The sequence below is a fragment of the Halichoerus grypus genome, chromosome 13 (assembly GCF_964656455.1).
Source record: "Halichoerus grypus chromosome 13, mHalGry1.hap1.1, whole genome shotgun sequence".
Classification (NCBI taxonomy): domain Eukaryota; kingdom Metazoa; phylum Chordata; class Mammalia; order Carnivora; family Phocidae; genus Halichoerus; species Halichoerus grypus.
Window position 1 is genome coordinate 81114913 of NC_135724.1, and position 18156 is coordinate 81133068.

Consider the following 18156-nt stretch of genomic DNA (forward strand, 5'->3'; position numbering starts at 1 on the left):
CGAGAGAGGGAACACAAGCAGGGGGAGTGGGAGAGGGAGAAGCAGGCTCCCCGCTGAGCAGCGAGCCCGATGCGGGACTCGATCCCAGGACCCTGGGATCATGACCTGAGCCGAAGGCAGACGCTTAACGACTGAGCCACCCTGGCGCCCCTCCACCTAGGTTCTAAGAGAACAGGAATCTCTCCTTATTCTAGGTCTCAAACAAATTACCGTTTCACAGAGATCTGGATGGGTGTGCTTTTTTAAGCTACCATTTGTTGAATTCCTACTATGTGCCAGACACAGGCTGAATAAAGTGAAAATGTCTGGTCTTTCCATTCTGCACGCTGGTTCCAGGCCTGCAGCACAGAAGGTGGGTAGGGGCTAGAGCAGAACAGAAGGCGGGGAAGGAACAGGAAGGAGGAGTTGATGGTTAAAGGAGCAGATTGGTGTCCTCGGGCTCCTTTTGCCAAAGTTTATTTCAATCTGGCTGGGCTTTTTTTTCAAGCTTGAAATTTAACAAGCTCGAAATAATAATTCCCACTGCTGCTTTCTGCGTCCAGCCCCTTACCTAAATAAAGGTGCTTCTTAAATATCGAGTACCTCTCATGCCTAAGATGATTGTGGCTCTTCAAAAAGAAAGAAGTGCCAGGTAACAGGCATCACAAAATTACAGACCGACATTCTCTAAAACCCCTATGAGATTCTGATGAACGCTACATTGTGCACCCTCCAAAAATATAATCATACCACAGACACCAAGTTTTACATACAATGTCATGGAAAGAAGGGTTGCAGCCTTAAAGGAGACTCAAGAATCTTCCACTTAAAATCTCTAGATTTAAGGCTCACTTGCTTCTCTTCACACAGATCCCTATGTACCAATACACGTGTGTGTGTGTGTCATCCACAGTGCGTTTTCACTTACTTCATTTACCTCTCTAGATCCAGAAGCAGAATAAATTAACATTTTCCTGGCAGGCAAGTGGAAACATATTTTGTCTAGAGATTACACAAATTAAACCATCAAGTGCCATAATCTACCCTCAGTAAGGCTGAAGGATAGACAGGAAAATTTAGATACTGCCATCTAACGCCCAGCAGGAAACAGTAACTTCACATCTCAGGAGCACCCTAGCCCACTCACTGGAAAGCCCACGGGCTTTGGCCTTCCTCCTGGTCTAATGGACGTTGTTCGGAGGAAAACACATCCTTCTGTGGAATGTGATTTAAAAACAAAAAACAAAACAAAACCGCAAAGTCAGAAAGACCACAGTTGCTTGGAAGCCACTAACAGCTTCATTTTACTCAAAATGGGCTTTTTAATCCAAAGGAGGCATTTGGGCAGCAGAAAAGACAGTCCAGTGGCTAAAAGCATGGGACTCATATGGTCCCAACTCCCAGGGTTTGTGTGAATACTGGCTCTACCCCTTTTTCTGAGCCTCAGTTCACTCACACATAGAATGGGGCAATATGAGCACCTACTTTATGGAGCCGTCCCAAGAGTTCAATGAGGTGATCTGTGTAAAGACCTTCGCATGGTGCCTGGTACAGGGAAAGTACCCCACAGAACCTCTAACTACAGCATGGATGTCTCAGAAGTCCACAGACTCTAGTCTTGATGGCCAGATCATAGCAGGAATCCCCGAGTCCCACCTACTCCTTCCCCCCAAGTGTTCTATCATGTACCAGGGCATCCTGGTGATGCACTGTACCAAACACTATAGGACTTGACAAAAGTAGATGACTTTAACTCATTTGGGTTTTTAAATTTTTTTCTTATTGTAGGAATGTATAATTGTATTTATAAAAACAAATTTTAATAGATATTTATATATTTATATATGTGGGGTTTTTAAAGATTTTTTATTTATTTATTTGACAGAGAGAGAGAGAGAGCGAGAGAGGGAACACAAGCAGGGGGAGTGGGAGAGGGAGAGGCAGGTTTCCTGCGGAGCAGGGAGCCCAATGTGGGGCTCGATCCCAGGACCCTGAGATCATGACCTGAGCCGAAGGCAGACGCTTAACGACTGAGCCACCCAGGCGCCCCATATATACGTGTGTTTTGTAAAACACATAGAGAAAACACAAAATTTGCTATTTTAACCAGATTTAAGCATGCAATCTGATGGCATTAATTACATTTTGCAATGCTGTGCAACCAACACCACTACTCTTTTCAAAACTTTTCATCACCCCAAATAGAATCCCTGTACCCATTAAGCAATAATTCCCCATTCTCCTCTCTCCCAGCCCCTGCTAACCTTTACTCTACTTTCTGTCTCTATGAATTTGCCTGTTCAAGACATTTCATATATAGTAGTCCCCCCCCTTATCTGTGGGGGATATGTTCCAAGACTCCCAGGGGATGCCTGAAATCACAGATATTACCAGACTCTATATAATGTTTTTTCCTGTATATACAAAACTGTGATAAAGTTTAATTTATAACTTAGGCATAGTAAGAGATTAACCACAATGACTGATAATAAAATAGAACAAGTATAACAATATGCTGTAATAAACAGTCCTCTGAATGTGGTGTCTCTCTCTCTCTCTCTCTCTCGAACTATGTGACTGGACTGAACTCACCCTTCTTCCTGGGATGGTGGGAGAGGATAACATGCCTGTGTGACGAGATGCAGTGAGGTGCGTGACGTTAGCGTCAGGCTACACGGACCTTCTGACGATATGGGAGCAGAATCTCCCGCTTTCGGGCCACAGTTGGCCACGGGTAACTGAAACCACAGAAAGCAAAACTGCGACTGAGAAAGGCTGCTGTAAATGGAATCATGTAATATTTGTCCTTTTGTGTCTGGCTTCTTTCACTTAGCATAATGTTTTCAAGGTTCACATTGAAATTCACTTATTGTAGCCTGTGTCTGAACTTCACCCCTTTTTTATAGCTGAGTAATATATAATATAATATATATATATAACATATAATTATAGGGATATGCCACATTTTGCTTATCCATTCATTGATCAGTGGACGCTTGGGTAGCTTCCACCTTTTACTTACGGCAAATATGTTATGAACATTAGAACAGAAAGATCTGTTTGAGTCCCTGCTTTCAACTCTTCGGGAGACATACCTAGGAATGAAACTGCTGAAGCATAGGGTAATTCTAGGTTTAACTTTTTTTAAATCTATTTTTTATTTTTTTTAAACATTTATTTATTTATTAAAGATTTCATTTATTTATTTGACAGAGAGATAAAGCACAAGTAGGCAGAGAGGCAGGTGAGGGAGAAGGAGAAGCAGGCTCTCCGCCGATCAGAGAGCCTGACACGGGGCTTGATCCCAGGATCCTAGGATCATGACCTGAGCCAAAGGCAGACGCTTAACCGACTGAGCCACCCAGGTGCCCCAAGATTTTTTTTTTTTAATTTAAGAGCGAGTGAGAGAGTGCACAGAGGGAGAGGGAGAAGCAGGGTGCCTGCTGATCAGGGAGCCCGACGTGGGGCTTGATCCCAGGACCCCGGGATCATGACCTGAGCCAAAGGCAGATGCTTAACAGCCACCCAGACGACACTCTATGTTTAACTTCGTAAAGAAACATCAAACTGTCTTCTACAGTGGCTGCACCATGTTTCATTCCCTGCAGCCACGTGCAAAGAGCTCTAATTTCCACATCCCCTCCATGTCCTGTTATTTTCTGTAATTCTTTGTTTTTAAGAACATCTCAAGACCGTCCCAACAATATAGCAAACTTACTGTTCTAAAATAGCTGAGAAGCAAGTAATGCTAGTTTAGTGGTTCTCACTCCACTAGGGACAACTTTGCCAGCCTAAGGAACATTTGACAACGTCTAGAGACATTTTTAGTTGTCCTAACTCCCCATAAAATTATTTTACATATTGGTCTTCCCTGTAAGATTTCAAAGTTCTCACTTCTCTGTCTACTTAAAAATGTATTTTAAAAAACACTTACTTCAACCAAGTTGGTTTTGGCTGCAAGTAACAATGGCAAATGAAAAGTAGCTGAAAAATAATACGTCTCACATTTTTAAACGTCTGGAAATAATGAAGCTTAGTAGTACAATAATACAGGACACAGATTTTTTCCATCTCTCTGCTTTACCATCCTTGGCACACCAGCTCCTATCCTCAGATTTGTCTCCTCATGGCCTCAAGCTGATTGCTGCAGATCCAGTCATCACATCCCCACAGGCAGGAAATGGAAGTTTATTTACCTCTTTGCACCCAAGAGGAAAACCTATCCCAGCATCCAGACAGCAAACTTCCCCCGGTGTCTCATTCACCAGAGTTGTATCACGTGCTCAGGCCTGACGTAATCATTGGCCAAAAAATAAAATCACAATAACATCAAGTTTAGGCTAATCAAAGTTTATCCCGTAAAGCTGGAGAGAGAGATCACCCTCCCTGAGCTGACAGGAGGGTGAACATCCTAACGCTAGGAGATACTGAAGGTACTAAGTAATCTGTTGGTTGCTTCATTGGTGCTTCAAAGCTAGTTTATATGTCATTTGGTTTCAGATGCAAATGATAACAACCTAACTGGCTTTTTAAAAAGAAGGGATGAACACTGGCTTCAGACACATATGGATACTGGTAGTTAAATGCCATCTCCAAAACTTGGTGTTGCTCTCCCTAGCTCCCACCAATTTCCTCTGTATATGGGCTTCATTCTCAAGCTGGCTCTCCCCCCCTCTTAGTGAGAGGCCAAAACAAAGTCCCAGAACTGAGTTCTCATCAGCTACGATTGGTCTGGCTTGGATCACATGTGGACCATTGAACAAATCACTGTGGCTTGGGGAATAGAATGCTCTGATTGGCCACGCTTGGATCAGCTCGCTCCACCAGCAGAGCAGACAGAGATCCTATGAGCAGGAAGGGTAATGGATGCTTGATTTGCAAACATCAACAAGTATGCACTACATAGATACATGGGGGAAAATGTATGTATTTTTGGCCTCTAGTAATCTGGATATTATAAAAATGCACTAATTCATTCCACAAACATTTGCTGAATGCTAACCATGTGCCAGATACAATGCATTGGGGAGGTAAATAAGACACAGTCTCTTCACAAGGAAGCTAATCCTCCACCACTTAACCTACTGTGTGACCCTGAAGAAGCTCCTCAACCTCTCTGATTCTCCCGCTTATCATCTGTTAACAGGAAACGGCTGGAATGCTTGACTTCTGAGTTGCTTTCCAATTCTGTATTCAATGAATGCCATGACTTCCTTCCTGCACACTGCTTTGACTATTTTTTTTTCTAGATGCTACCAATCAGACCAATTTGATTCTCTTTGTATGGCCTGTTGCCCACCACAAGGGAACAAATGAAAGAGAGGAATGAAACCAGCTCCGAGCCCCTCTTGACTGAGCAACCGACTCTGGCATCTAGAGTTCAGAGACTTGCAGCCGGACACCTTGTGGGGGTAACCAAGGTGAGGAAACCCAGCAGAGAAAGGGAGGTCGGGGCAAGAGGGAGTGGGGAAGCCTACCACTGGGGAGGAAGCTCTGGGCCACAGACTTTGCTCTTTCCCACCTCCCAGACCCAGTCTGGGCGATTTACTTCCAAGCCCATCTCTGTAAGGGTGCTTGGCAAAGAGACTCATCGGTACCTCTGCAGACTGCATGCTAAAATTAGCAGTGGGTGTGAAGCTGACTCCTTCAGAGCGATTGCAGGGCTCTGGAGGTGCTGGCTTCTGCTGATTAGTCATGATGCTGGCTTGCAAGGAAACAGTGTCAGGTGCTTGAAATGCTTAGTGACCCTTAAAAGACAGAATACTGTAGATGAGCCCAAGTGAATATGTCTGCTCTAACAATCCTATATTCTTTTCCCCAAAGTGATGAGCATAGTTATGGTCAAGAGGTAACAGGCTGACAGCCCTCACATGAGCAGTTATGCAGGTTGGGCACTGCACAACTTTAAAGGTGCCATGCATATTGCAGTCTACGGAAGCCTAGGTGAGTGGTGCCCCCTAGAGTTATGCAGTGCTCATCCTATACAACCACATACGACGGTCCTTAATTCTGACGGCAAAACTAAGGTAAATAGGCTGCCATGGCCGGAATCGAGAGATTTTCAATCAACCAACACATAATTTTTTACACTGATTATATACTGAAGTGCTATTTTGGATACATTGGGTTAAATGAAATATAATAATTTCAGTCAGTTTCTCTTTTTAATGTGGCTACTAGAAAATTTAAGATTATACATGTGGCTGGCATTTGTGGTTTGCATTGTATTTCTGCTGGAAAGGTCCCCAGCAGTATGGTGCAGTTGCCCACTGGGGTAACCCACTCTCTACCACACCCTTTTGCCTGTCTTTCTTCCTTTGCCTATCTCACTTTCCTACTCCCTCACTTACTTACAAGGGATCACCTCACAAATAAGCTAACTGGACCCAAATTTGTCTCAAAGCATACTTCTGGGATAAAGTAAGAAACAGATTTGCTATGCACAGGGAACCACACTAATATGTACCTTTCCTTATACCTGATTTGCATATGATCCAGAAGAGAGGTAAAGAAACCAACACAGGAAAGGTTAAATACCAGATTTAAATAACAGAACGAGAGATGTGCATGATTACCTGCCAAGTGAGTAGTACAGAGAGTAAGTGCTAAGAGCTTGAAGGAGAAATGATATTAATATGGAGCAGTGTAGTTGGGGAAGGAAATTTCTGCTTGGCCTCACAAGATCTAAGTGCTGCCAGTTTACTGCCAAAGAATGAGTTGTGAAATGTGAAGTTTGAGCAAGGACCTACACTCAAGGAATGACTTTGGTGCTGATGACATGTGCTGTGTATTTTGTGGGAAGTACACTTTGAATTGCTGTGTGTGTGTGTGTGTGTGTGTGTGTGTGTGTGTGTGTGTGCTGGGAGTGGGTGAAGATGCTAGGATCGGATTCTCTTATATTACTCATTCTAGTGAACAAAGCTGCCAGGCGGAGGTAACGTAACCTATTTCAGAAAGCACAAACAAAACAGAGTTTCCAGAAAGGGATCAAACACTCTACCTCTTTCCCATTAGTGCCATGCCTTTTGTGACTGAGATGTGTAACTATAAATGTCACCATAGGAGAAGTACGCATTCACTCTATGAGCATTATTGACCACTCACTATGTTCCAGACACTGCTGAAACAGCAGTGCAGAAAGCAAAGAGCAAATGCTTTTTAACTTTTAATATGGAGGAGAAAGGGGGAAAAAAAAAAAACAAACCCTGCCACCATTCAGTCCTTTAAAATAAGCAGTAAATAAATCAAAAAACTATAGAAATAATTAAACCGTCCTGAAGAACAGACATTTTGGTAGTTACCCATTCTCTTATTTATTGTTTCCCTTTATAGGAGTGACAATTATTTAAAAAGGAAGAGTTCAGAGTTGGTTGGAATTTAAAAGTGAGCTAAGTACAGTATTTCCCCTGCAAAAGAACAAACATGTGCCGATGAAGCGGGATGGTGCTGTTGATGGTGCACCCAACATAATTGTGGTTCCCCCATAACTTTACAAAGAATTATTTTGCCCTTAATAAGTAGGTAGACATCACAGACTATAGTTACATATGTGTGTAGATTAAAAATAGCTTTCCTTTCGGGGCGCCTGGGTGGCTCAGTCGTTAAGCGTCTGCCTTCGGCTCAGGTCATGATCCCAGGGTCCTGGAATCGAGCCCCGCATCGGGCTCCCTGCTCGGCGGGAAGCCTGCTTCTCCCTCTCCCACTCCCCCTGCTTGTGTTCCCTCTCTTGCTGTGTCTCTCTCTGTCAAATAAATAAATAAAATATTTTTTAAAAAATAGCTTTCATTTATTCTTATTTCAAATGTCCTATTTGGATTTAAATATAATTCCTTCAAAATACATAGAATCAGGGAGTGAAGGTTTTCTATCGATTCAGTTCAATCAAGTTTCTAAAATACATTTCACCTTGTAGATGATATTCTTTCTTATACCCAGCTGAAATCTCTCCTGCTTGATTGAATGAAGTTACAAATTCAACTGTCTACAAAGATCAGAAAGAGGGCAAAGTAAATGATTAAAATGGGACCTTTAAAAAAAAAAAAGACTGGGGCGCCTGGGTGGCTCAGATGGTTAAGCGTCTGCCTTCGGCTCAGGTCATGATCCCAGAGTCCTGGGATGGAGTCCCGCATCGGGCTCCCTGCTCCTTGGGAGCCTGCTTCTCCCTCTGCTTCTCTCTCTCTCTCTGTCTCTCATGAATAAATAAATAAAAACTTTAAAAAATAAAAAATAAAATAAATAAATAAAAAAGACTTTTTATTTATTTTAGAGAGAGAAAGAAAGAGCGTGCACGACCAGGAGGAGGGGCAGAGAGGGAGGGAGAGGGACAACCTGACCCTGCACTGGGGCTCAATCTCACAACCCTGAGATCATGACCTGAGTCGAAATCAAGACTTGGATGCTTAAACCATTGGGCCACCGAAGCACCCCTAAAATGGGACATTTTTTTTTTTTTTTGTAGTTTTAAATTTTATTATATTATGTTAGTCACCATACATCATTAGTTTTTGATGTAGTGATCCACGATCCATTGTTTTCATATAACACCCAGTGCTCCATGCAGTACGTGCCCTCCTTAATACCCATCACTGGGCTAACCAATCCCCCCTCACCCCTCCCCTCTAGAACCCTGTTTGTTTCTCAGGTCCATAGTCTCTCATGGTTCATCTCTCCCTCCAATTCCCCCCCCCCATTTTTCCCTTCCTTCTCCTAATGTCCTCCATGTTATTCCTTATGTTCCAGAAATAAGTGAAACCATATGATAATTGACTTTCTCTGCTTGACTTATTTCGCTTAGCATAATCTCCTCCAGTCCCATCCATGTTGATATAAAAGTTGGGTATTCATCTTTTCTGATGGCTGAGTAATATTCCATTGTATATATGGACCACATCTTCTTTATCTAAAATGGGACATTTTAAATAGAACTGACATGCCAGGGTGATGGGTATTGAGGAGGGCATGTGTTGTGATGAGCACTGGGTGTTATACATAACTAATGAATCATTGAACACTACACCAAAAACTAATGATGTATTATACAGTGGCGAAGTGAACATAAAAAAAAAAAAAAAAGAACTGACATGCCTTCAGTGTTGGGAAAACAATAGCATGATGGGGACTAATTACCAGGAGAGCATGTGCTCTGTCTAAAGAGAGAAGCTTCTACTCAGCTCCAACCATGTGTCCATGTGGGGCAACAAACTCTGTCTTGTAAAATTATCTCATTATTTAGAAGAAGCTCAAAAATTTCTTAATCTAAGAATTTTTTAATTAATTCACAATTTCTTACAATGCATTGTGTAAAAGCCAAAAGGCTGGATCCTACCCAGAGACTCCCTTTTTGCCATCTCTGTTCAATGCCAACTCTCTTGCTGGAAATTTTAGAAACAGAAAATTGGAAGATGTAAAAAAAAAACGAAAAACCAGATATTTTCTTTCCCATTTCACAGATGGGGAAATCAAAGTACAAAAAAAAATATCTTAGATTTCCATTTTTTTAATCAGAGTTGAGAATGTGACCCCAAATATCTGTTAAAGTACACTAAATTAAAAACAAACAGACAATTAGCACTTAGAAGAATTCATTGTATAAAAGAATGTACCACGGGTTGAGCACAGTACCTGGTTTAGAGTGAGTTCTCTATAAATATGTATTGTAGAAACTGCTGAACAGCCACATACTATGGTTGTATATCATAGCAGTGAGGTGTAAAGATCTTAATTCATACTAACTTAGAACTGTGCCAACAAACAGCTTACTATCTGTATGACATTCTCTCAGACTCAGTTTCTTCAACTGTAAAATGGGAATAATATCCAACCTGCCTGTATGTTAGGAGGATCTGAGATAATACACTACACTATCCACGTCTACACATTTTATATAGGTAGTGCCCCTTATTCAAATTACTTGACAGATTACCAGACTGGCAAGTCAGAAAAAATGTAGTAGAAAGGGACAACAAGGTTTAATGGAAAGGTCACAAGTTGTGGAACCAGTCCAAATTAAGTTGGACACTAGTTCTGCCATTTACTGGCCTGGCTACCCTGAGTAAGCTACTCTTTAATGACACCTTCATAGGGCTGTTGTAAAAATTAAAAATTATTGAGCACCTACCCTATGCGATGCACTATGCCAAGCCATTTGCTTCCTTATGTTCACTCAATTTATGTAGAGTGCTTAGCATTGCCTGGGCTATAGTAAGTGCTCAACAAACAGTAGAAAGTGTTGTTATCAGCATGTCTGAATAGCAATGAGCACTTAACATTGCTCAGGAGAGCCTTGTGAGTACAATGGATAAATGTGGACTGGATGAAACTATCATTAAGTGGGTTTGTGAAACAGTTGAATACACCCTGGAGAAAATATTAGATAACAGCTGAGAGGCAAAAGTTTTTTCTTGTAAAAGGCAAGAACGTAAATATTTTTGGTTTTGTGGGTCAGACAGTCACTGGAGCAACTACTCAACCCTGCCCTTTTAGTGCAAATGCAGTCATGGATAGGACATAAACTTCCAATAAAACTTTATTTACAGAAACAGGTGCCAAGCTGGATTTGGCCTATGGGTCATGATTTGCTGACCCCTGGTGTAGAGTAAAAAGATGATGGCATGTGACAGGATAAAGTGTGCTATTCAGTTGAAGAAACCGAGTGCACAAGCGCTTAAACTCTTGGAATTAAAATCAAAACTCAGGATGATCATGGTAGGTGAGATCCCAAAAACAAAAGCAAAATTGCTAAAGTGATTTAAGCCCAGGAAAGGGAAAATTCTATCCTAGTCGGCTCTGGAGGGACCATGCCCAGTAATGTGAACCACAGCATATTCAACTGAGATTGGTGATAAAAGACCAACAAGAAATGGTTTACATGTTTCATCTGGCGAGCCTGCCACTGCACTCCACACATCAATTGCTAGTAGCTCCAAGGAGCACTGTGTAGAAAGGATTCTGAGTCCTCACATCTGGGCCTGAAGTGAATGAGGGCCAAGACTGATTAGTAATGTCTTCCCAGGGCACAAGGGGAAAGCAGTGATGAGTGTGCCACATAAATGCCATCTTGAAAACCCTATCACATGAGGAAAGACAGGTAGTAAATAAATGGAATTTGTTATCCCAAATAAATTATATAACCCAAAATATAATCATCTTCAAGCTGGCAAGATAGTACTACACTCTTAGGTATTAATCTGATCTTGCTAATAATGGACATATCCAAAATAGTTTTTATTACAGTGGGCAGCAAGGGCCTGGGCTAGGTCACCTAAATATTCTTCCCTGCCCTGCATGACACTATGTGATTTTTTTCAAGATGCCTTATTGTACTATCACAGCTGTGTTCCAGGTGGCTTAGTCTTTCCCAACAGCTTTGCTTTGAAGACGTCATGAATATTTAAACATACTTTAGGCTAAACATTTTTCATGCTTCTCAACTCACCCACAGTCTGAAGGTGGGTTTTGGTTGGCGAGGAGGCTCATTTTCATGATGTGTGTTTATGCACATATATGCAATATAAACCCACAGGCACTGTATTATATACACACATTTGGACCTTCAAGGTGCATGTATGTAAATTCTTCCTCTTAAATCTTGACACTCAGTTCTGAAGTCAAAGTCTGCAGTTAAAGGCCACTGACAGGTTTTCAGACACAAACTAGCAGCTTTGCGATAAGAATGTACTGATTATTTGGAAATGACCTACTAGTGTTCCCACTGCACTTGTTCATAGATTATGACCTCAGAACCACAGTGACTGTGAGCTAGCCAGTGTCCCCTTCATTATTCTGAGGACGCTGAATAAGTCACAGAAGGTCCCAGAGACAGGTGGGGGCGGGCAAGCCATGAGGGTGAAGCTAAAGAGAGTTGACTAAGTATATGTATCTGTTCTTTTTTCCATGAAATCCCCATTGAAACTACTATAAAGGTGTTTTGTTTTGCTCTGTTTTAAGGACTTAACCCACCAGAATGGAGACAATAGGTGAGGAAAAAAACAAATCGCAGAAGCTGAATGTAGAAGAAACACACACACACACACACACACCAAAATCTTAAGCTAACAGTGGAGAAAGCCAAGACTCCTAGATTAGCAGCACCCAATCAGAAATGAAGATACCTCTAGAAATGAGGGTTAAGGCAGTGAGACTGGTTGAAATTGTTTAAGAAGCTGTCAGTTTCCAGCAATCACACTACTAGGTATTTACCCAAAGAATACAAAAATACTAATCCAAAGGGATACATGCACCGGATATTTAGAGCAGCATTATCTACAATAGCCAAACTATGAAAACAGTCCTAGTGTCCATTGACTGATGAATGAATAAAGAAGATGTAGTATACAGATACAACAGAATAGTACTCAGCCACCAAAAAGAATGAAATCTTGCCACTTGCAATGACATGGATGGAGCTAGAAAGTATTATGCTAAGCAAACTAAATCAGTCAGAAAGACAAATACTATATGATTTCACACATATGTGGAATTTAAGAAACAAATGAGCATGTGGGGGAGGGGGGAGGTGGAAAAACAGAGAGGCAAACCAAGAAACAGACTCTCAACTACAAAGAACAAAGTGATGGTTACCAGAGGGGAGGTGGGTTGAGGGATGGAGGAAATAGGCAATGGGGATTAAGGAGTGCACTTGTCGCAATGAGCACCATGTGATATATGAAGTGTTGAATCACTAAACTGTACACCTAACTAATATTACACTGTGTTAACTAACTGGAATTTAAATGAAAACTTAAAAAAAAAAAAAAAAAAAAGCTGTCAGTTCCTCAGATCAGCTTCCCTACTTCATGCAGCAAAACTGCCAAGAGACCAACCTGGCAAAAGACCAGAGGTTTCTTCTCTAGAGAAAACAAAAGGTCTCTGGATGAAAGAACTCTAGAAATGGGTACTACTCTTTAAAAAGAAGAAAGGATATAAAATCAGAAAACTAAAATACCTCTTAAAAAAAATTTTAATGAAAAAGCAAAGTAAAACTCAATAGAAAGGTTAAAAGATAAAGTTAAAGAAATCTCCCAGAACAGAAAGTAAAAAGACAAAGAGAAAACAGGAAACACAAGAAAAGAAAAGCTGAAGACTGTTAATGGGAAATCTATTATCCAAGTAGTAGGAATCCCTGAATGCAAGGATAGAGAAAATAGAGGGGAAAAAAAAAATCATCCATTATATTAGTTGTCTATTGCTGCATAACAAATTATCCCAAATACTCAGCAATTTCTGACATTTATTCTCTTACCCAGTTTCTGAGGGTCAGGAATCCCTGGGAGCTGGTTAGGTGGATGGTTCTGGGTCAGGGTCTCCCAAGAAGTTGCAGTCAAGCAGTCTGGGGGGTTACAGTCTCATCTGAAGGCTAGACTGGGGCTGGAGGATTTCTTCCAAAGTGACTCACTCACATGGCTATTGGCAGAAGCTTCAGTGGCTAGCTGGCTGTTGGCAGGAGGCCTCAGATCCTTGCCACATGGGCCTCCCCATATGGCTGTTCACATGGTAACTATCTTTCCCCAAAGCAAGTGATCCAAGAGAAAGAAAGAGCACAGCCAAACAGAAGTCGCTGTGTCCACTGTGTCTTTTATACTCTAATCCGAGAACTGAATTACGATCACTTCTGCTGTATGCTACTGGTCAGAGACCAACGCTGGTCCAATAATGACAGTGAACTGTACAGGGGGCATGACTGTCGGGAGGCAAGGATCGTGGGCACCATCTTGGAAGCTGGTAACTATATCCATGAAGAGTGCGTGTGTGAGGGGCGCCTAGGTGGTTCAGTTGGTTAAGCGTCTGCCTTCAGCTCAGGTCAGGATGCCAGGGTCCTGGGATCAAGCCCCACATTGGGCTCCCTGCTCAGCCAGGAGCCTGCTTCTCTCTCTGCCCCTCCCCCCCACTTGTGTGCGCTCTCACTGTCTGAAATAAATAAAATCTTAAAAAAAAAAAAAAAAGGGCGCCTGGGTGGCTCAGTTGGTTAAGCGACTGCCTTCGGCTCAGGTCATGATCCTGGAGTCCCTGGATCGAGTCCCACATCGGGCTCCCTGCTCGGCAGGGAGTCTGCTTCTCCCTCTGACCCTCCCCCCTCTCATGTGCTCTCTCTCATTCTCTCTCTCTCAAATAAATAAATAAAAATCATTAAAAAAAAAAAAAAAAAAAAAGAGTCTGTGTGTGTGTGTGTGTGTGTTTATGTATATTTTAATTCTCAGAGTTTAAGGACATGTTTCCTGAATTGAAAAAGCTAACTGCTTAGGACAATGGCCCCACCATAAGGCTTATCATTACGAATTTTCAAAATACCACAGATCCTACACGCTTCCAGAGACGTTAAAAAGTCAGATCACCAAGGATACACAAATGGCCAATGGGTATGTGAAAAGTTGCTCGCCACCACTAATCATCAAAGAAATGAAAATCAAAACCACAATGAGATACCACCTCACACTTATCAAAATGAATAATCAAAAAGACAAGAGATGACAAGTACAGGCGAACATAAGGAGAAAAGGGAACCATTTTGGCAACCCTTGCACTGTTGGTGGGAATGGAAAACAGTATGAAGGCTTCTCAAAAAATAAAAAATAGAACTACCATGTGATCCAGCAACTCTACTTCTAGGTATATATCCAAAGGAGATGAAACCACGGTCTCAAAGACATTTCTGTACCCCAAGTTCACCACAGCATTCTTCATAATGGCCAAGACATGGAAGCAACCTGTATCTGTTGATGAATGGATTAAAAAATTGTGGTATATACACACTGAAGTATTATTCAGCCATAAAAAAGGAAGGAAATCTTACCATTTGCAACAATATGGATGAATCCCGAGGGCAGTATGCTAAGTGAAGTCTAAGAAAGAAAAACACTATGTAATCTCACTTATACGTGGAATCTAAAAAAATCAAACTCATACAGAGAGAGAGTAGATTGGTAGTTGCTGGAAGCAGGAGCGAGGTGGGGAGTGGAGGGAAAGAGTAAAGGTGGCCAAGGGGTACAAACTTCTAATTATAGATAAATCCTAAGGATGTAATGGACAGTATGGTAACCAGAGTTAATAAATACTGTACCGTATACTTGAAAGATGATAGGAGAGTAGTTTTCACGACATACGCACAAAAAATGGTACACCTATTGAGGTGATGGATAGGTTAACTAACCTTATTGTGGTAATCACTTCATGATATACACGTACATCAGATCACGTTGTACACCTTAAACCAACACAATGGTATGTCAATTAGGTCTCAACAAAGCTGGGGGGAATAGATCAAAGAATAAATACAGAAGGCTTTCCAACTTCTCCAGGGCAACATCGGAAGTTGACAGCAATAAACAATACCTTCAAAATCTTGAAGGAAAATGATTTCCAAGCTAGAATTAAACCTACCAAAACGGAAAACACTGGAGAGGAAACAACCAGGTTTTAGAAGCTGGAAAGTAAATTAAAATAAAACAAAACCTGAATCTTAAAATTGACAGCAGAGAAACCTGAGAATAATGAATTTACCAGCACATGAAACCTCTTGAAATGAAGGTTGAAGAAGGGTGGCTGAAATATAGTTAAGTGCTAAGTGCTTTGTGGGCCTTTTCAATTCTGGAAATGTATGGGCTTAAATTCTGGGAATTAAAAATGTAGTTATACCAGCCAAGTCATCAATGAAGTAAGAGAACAGAATGAAAGTGTTTTTAATCAGGTTTAATAAGTTACTGCGAGAAGCATTTTGCCAAAATGGGGGAGTAGAGAAAAAGGAAGACAAAGGAAATGAGAATGAGAGATCCAAACCCAAAGAGGGACAAACAGGAGCCCCAGGATGGTGGTGAAGGAAGACTCCAGAGGGATAGCTATGTGCCAGACCAGGTCGGGGGGGACCAGTCCAGAGTGGGCAACCAGATCAGAAGTCCCCGGGGCAGGAAGCTTTTTCCAGGTGATGAAATCTACCTCAAGTATCTGAATGTCTTAAAGGGAATTTAAACACTTGGTGAAGGCTTTGAGATTGAATTCCTAATAAGCACCTAGGAAACCAAGCATACAACAGAATACAAGACAATTATTAACTCCTGGGGGGGGGTGAGGAATGCTGTCAAGGGGGAAAAAAAAAGCAATCATACTTTACAATAGGGCTCAGCTGTGACTAGAGTTTACATAGCCGTAATAATGTAAACACTGAATATTGACCTAATCAAAACTATGAAATAACTATATTGGGGGGGAGGGGAGGACTGCCATGGTCAGAATTTAATAGAGAATGCACAGAACTGAAATATCTAGCATTAGTAATAAGCAAGGGAAATACCAAAATAATCAGCTAAAAGAGGTGCAATGATTGCTTCTGGGAGGGGAAATGAGGTAGGAAGTAAGAGACTACTGTATTTTGTGGCCAACTTTGTAGAATCCTTTAATTTCTAAACTGCATGTTTGTTAGTTTGATCTTAGAAATTAATATGCTGCCCTGAGAAATAAGGAGACAACAGTCAATCGTTCATTCAATAAGCATTTAAAGTGTGCCTGGAGGGGCACCTGGGTGGCTCAGTCGTTAAGCGTCTGCCTTCGGCTCCGGTCATGATCCCAGGGTGCTGGGATCGAGCCCCACATCGGGCTCCCTGCTCAGCAGGAAGCCTGCTTCTCCCTCTCCCAATCCCCCTGCTTGTGTTCCCTCTCTTGTTGTGGCTCTGTTAAATAAATAAATAAAATCTTTAAAAAAATAAAGTGTGCCTGGGGATTTGGGGGAAGGGTGGGGAGACCGAGTCCCTGTCCTCCCTCACAGGCCAGTGGGTTTCTCAAACACAGCCAGTGGGGGGTGGGGGGCAGGATTTCAAACTCTTCTCTAGTGAGGCATTAATAAGGTGGAAAACAGATGCTTGGACATCTGCTTGTCTTGAATTTCAAGGTTTGTGGCTAGTGGCAGGGGTACCCTTGGAAGGTTGATGTGGGCTTAGCCTCAAGGCACACTGGGATGGGGCAGGTGGGGCAGGTGGGGCAGACAACTCCGGAAATAACAATGGCCCTTAACAAGAGCAGCTGGCAATGGGGGATGTATTTTCTAAAGCGCTAGAGTGACCCAGGCTAGTTTCAAGCATGAGGGTCATTGTTGTGGCTGCTTTGTTTACATGACCTCATTTAATCCTCACAATGAACTGCTGAGGTGGCTGTCATTATCATCCCCATTTTCTAGATTGGAGCCCAGACAGGTTCCGTGACTTGCCTACAATCACACAGCTTGTAAACCCACAGAGCTAAAATTCAAACCCAAATCATATCCATGCCCTTCAGCCTCAGCCTGGGTCTTCCCTCAACTGTTGGATGAAGACTTGCCTTTAAGATCTGGATTTAGTTTCTGCTCTGCCATTAATCAGCGGTGTGATCTTACGCAAGTTGCTTCCCTTCTCAGTATCTGTTCCCAGGTGTGGAAAACAGAGGGGGGTTGGCTCAGATGACGACTAAGCATCCTTTATACTCCGGCAGTCTATGTGAGGATAGGGGAAGCCAACAGGAAAAGGAAATGTACGAATGTGATGCAGAGGTCAAGCTTTTTCTCCTCCAAGTCTCAATTTCCTCATCTGTTAAAATGGGAATCAAGACACACCTCACATGGGTGTTGAGTGTGTTAAAAAAGGTAATGTACAAAAAGTACTTAGCACTTGTCCAGGTACATAGTAAGTGCTCGATAAGCACGAACTCTGATGCGTTCCAATTACTCATACGCTGACAAGAGCGCCCCCATGCTTGAATTCCTGAAACTTCCACTTGTGGTAAGGTCAAAGCGCCATGTTTGCAGGAAGATGAGTGATCAAAACAGAAGAAAGGGAGTCAAACAAAATTACTGTCTAACAGGAACGTGTGCTGTTGCCCTTTATTGGTTTTACATACGAGTTAGTTTACGAATACTTTCAGGAGCATGTAAGTGTGAAATTGGAAAGCGTCACTCCGAGACTGCCACGAGCCACCGCACTGGCGATATAAGAGGGGGAGGAGGAGGAACGGGGTGGGCCAGTGAAGGGAGAAAAGGACAGAAGCAGAAAGGAAAGGAAGGTGAACCAAAAGTGTGGAAGGACAAAAAGATACGGGGCTGGGGAGCAAACGGATTTTAAAGTTCAAAGCACATTCATCCAGATTTATTATTGAACACACACACTTTTACTTGACTTTTTAAACATGCCCCACCCCCGACCTCTGCTTTTACTCAAGCCA

The 18156-nt window shown here is 42.0% G+C and overlaps 1 protein-coding gene across 1 annotated transcript in view; it reads right to left on the reverse strand.

The window, feature by feature from the left end:
- Positions 1-2575: 2575 nt before the first annotated feature.
- Positions 2576-18156, reverse strand: part of SUDS3 (SIN3A corepressor complex component SDS3) — a 53691-nt gene continuing 38110 nt past the window's right edge. Inside the window, exon 13 of the mRNA XM_078060911.1 lies at positions 2576-2717. Coding sequence (XP_077917037.1) covers positions 2645-2717 — 73 coding nt within the window. The 3' untranslated portion in view covers positions 2576-2644. The remainder of the gene's footprint in view (positions 2718-18156) is intronic.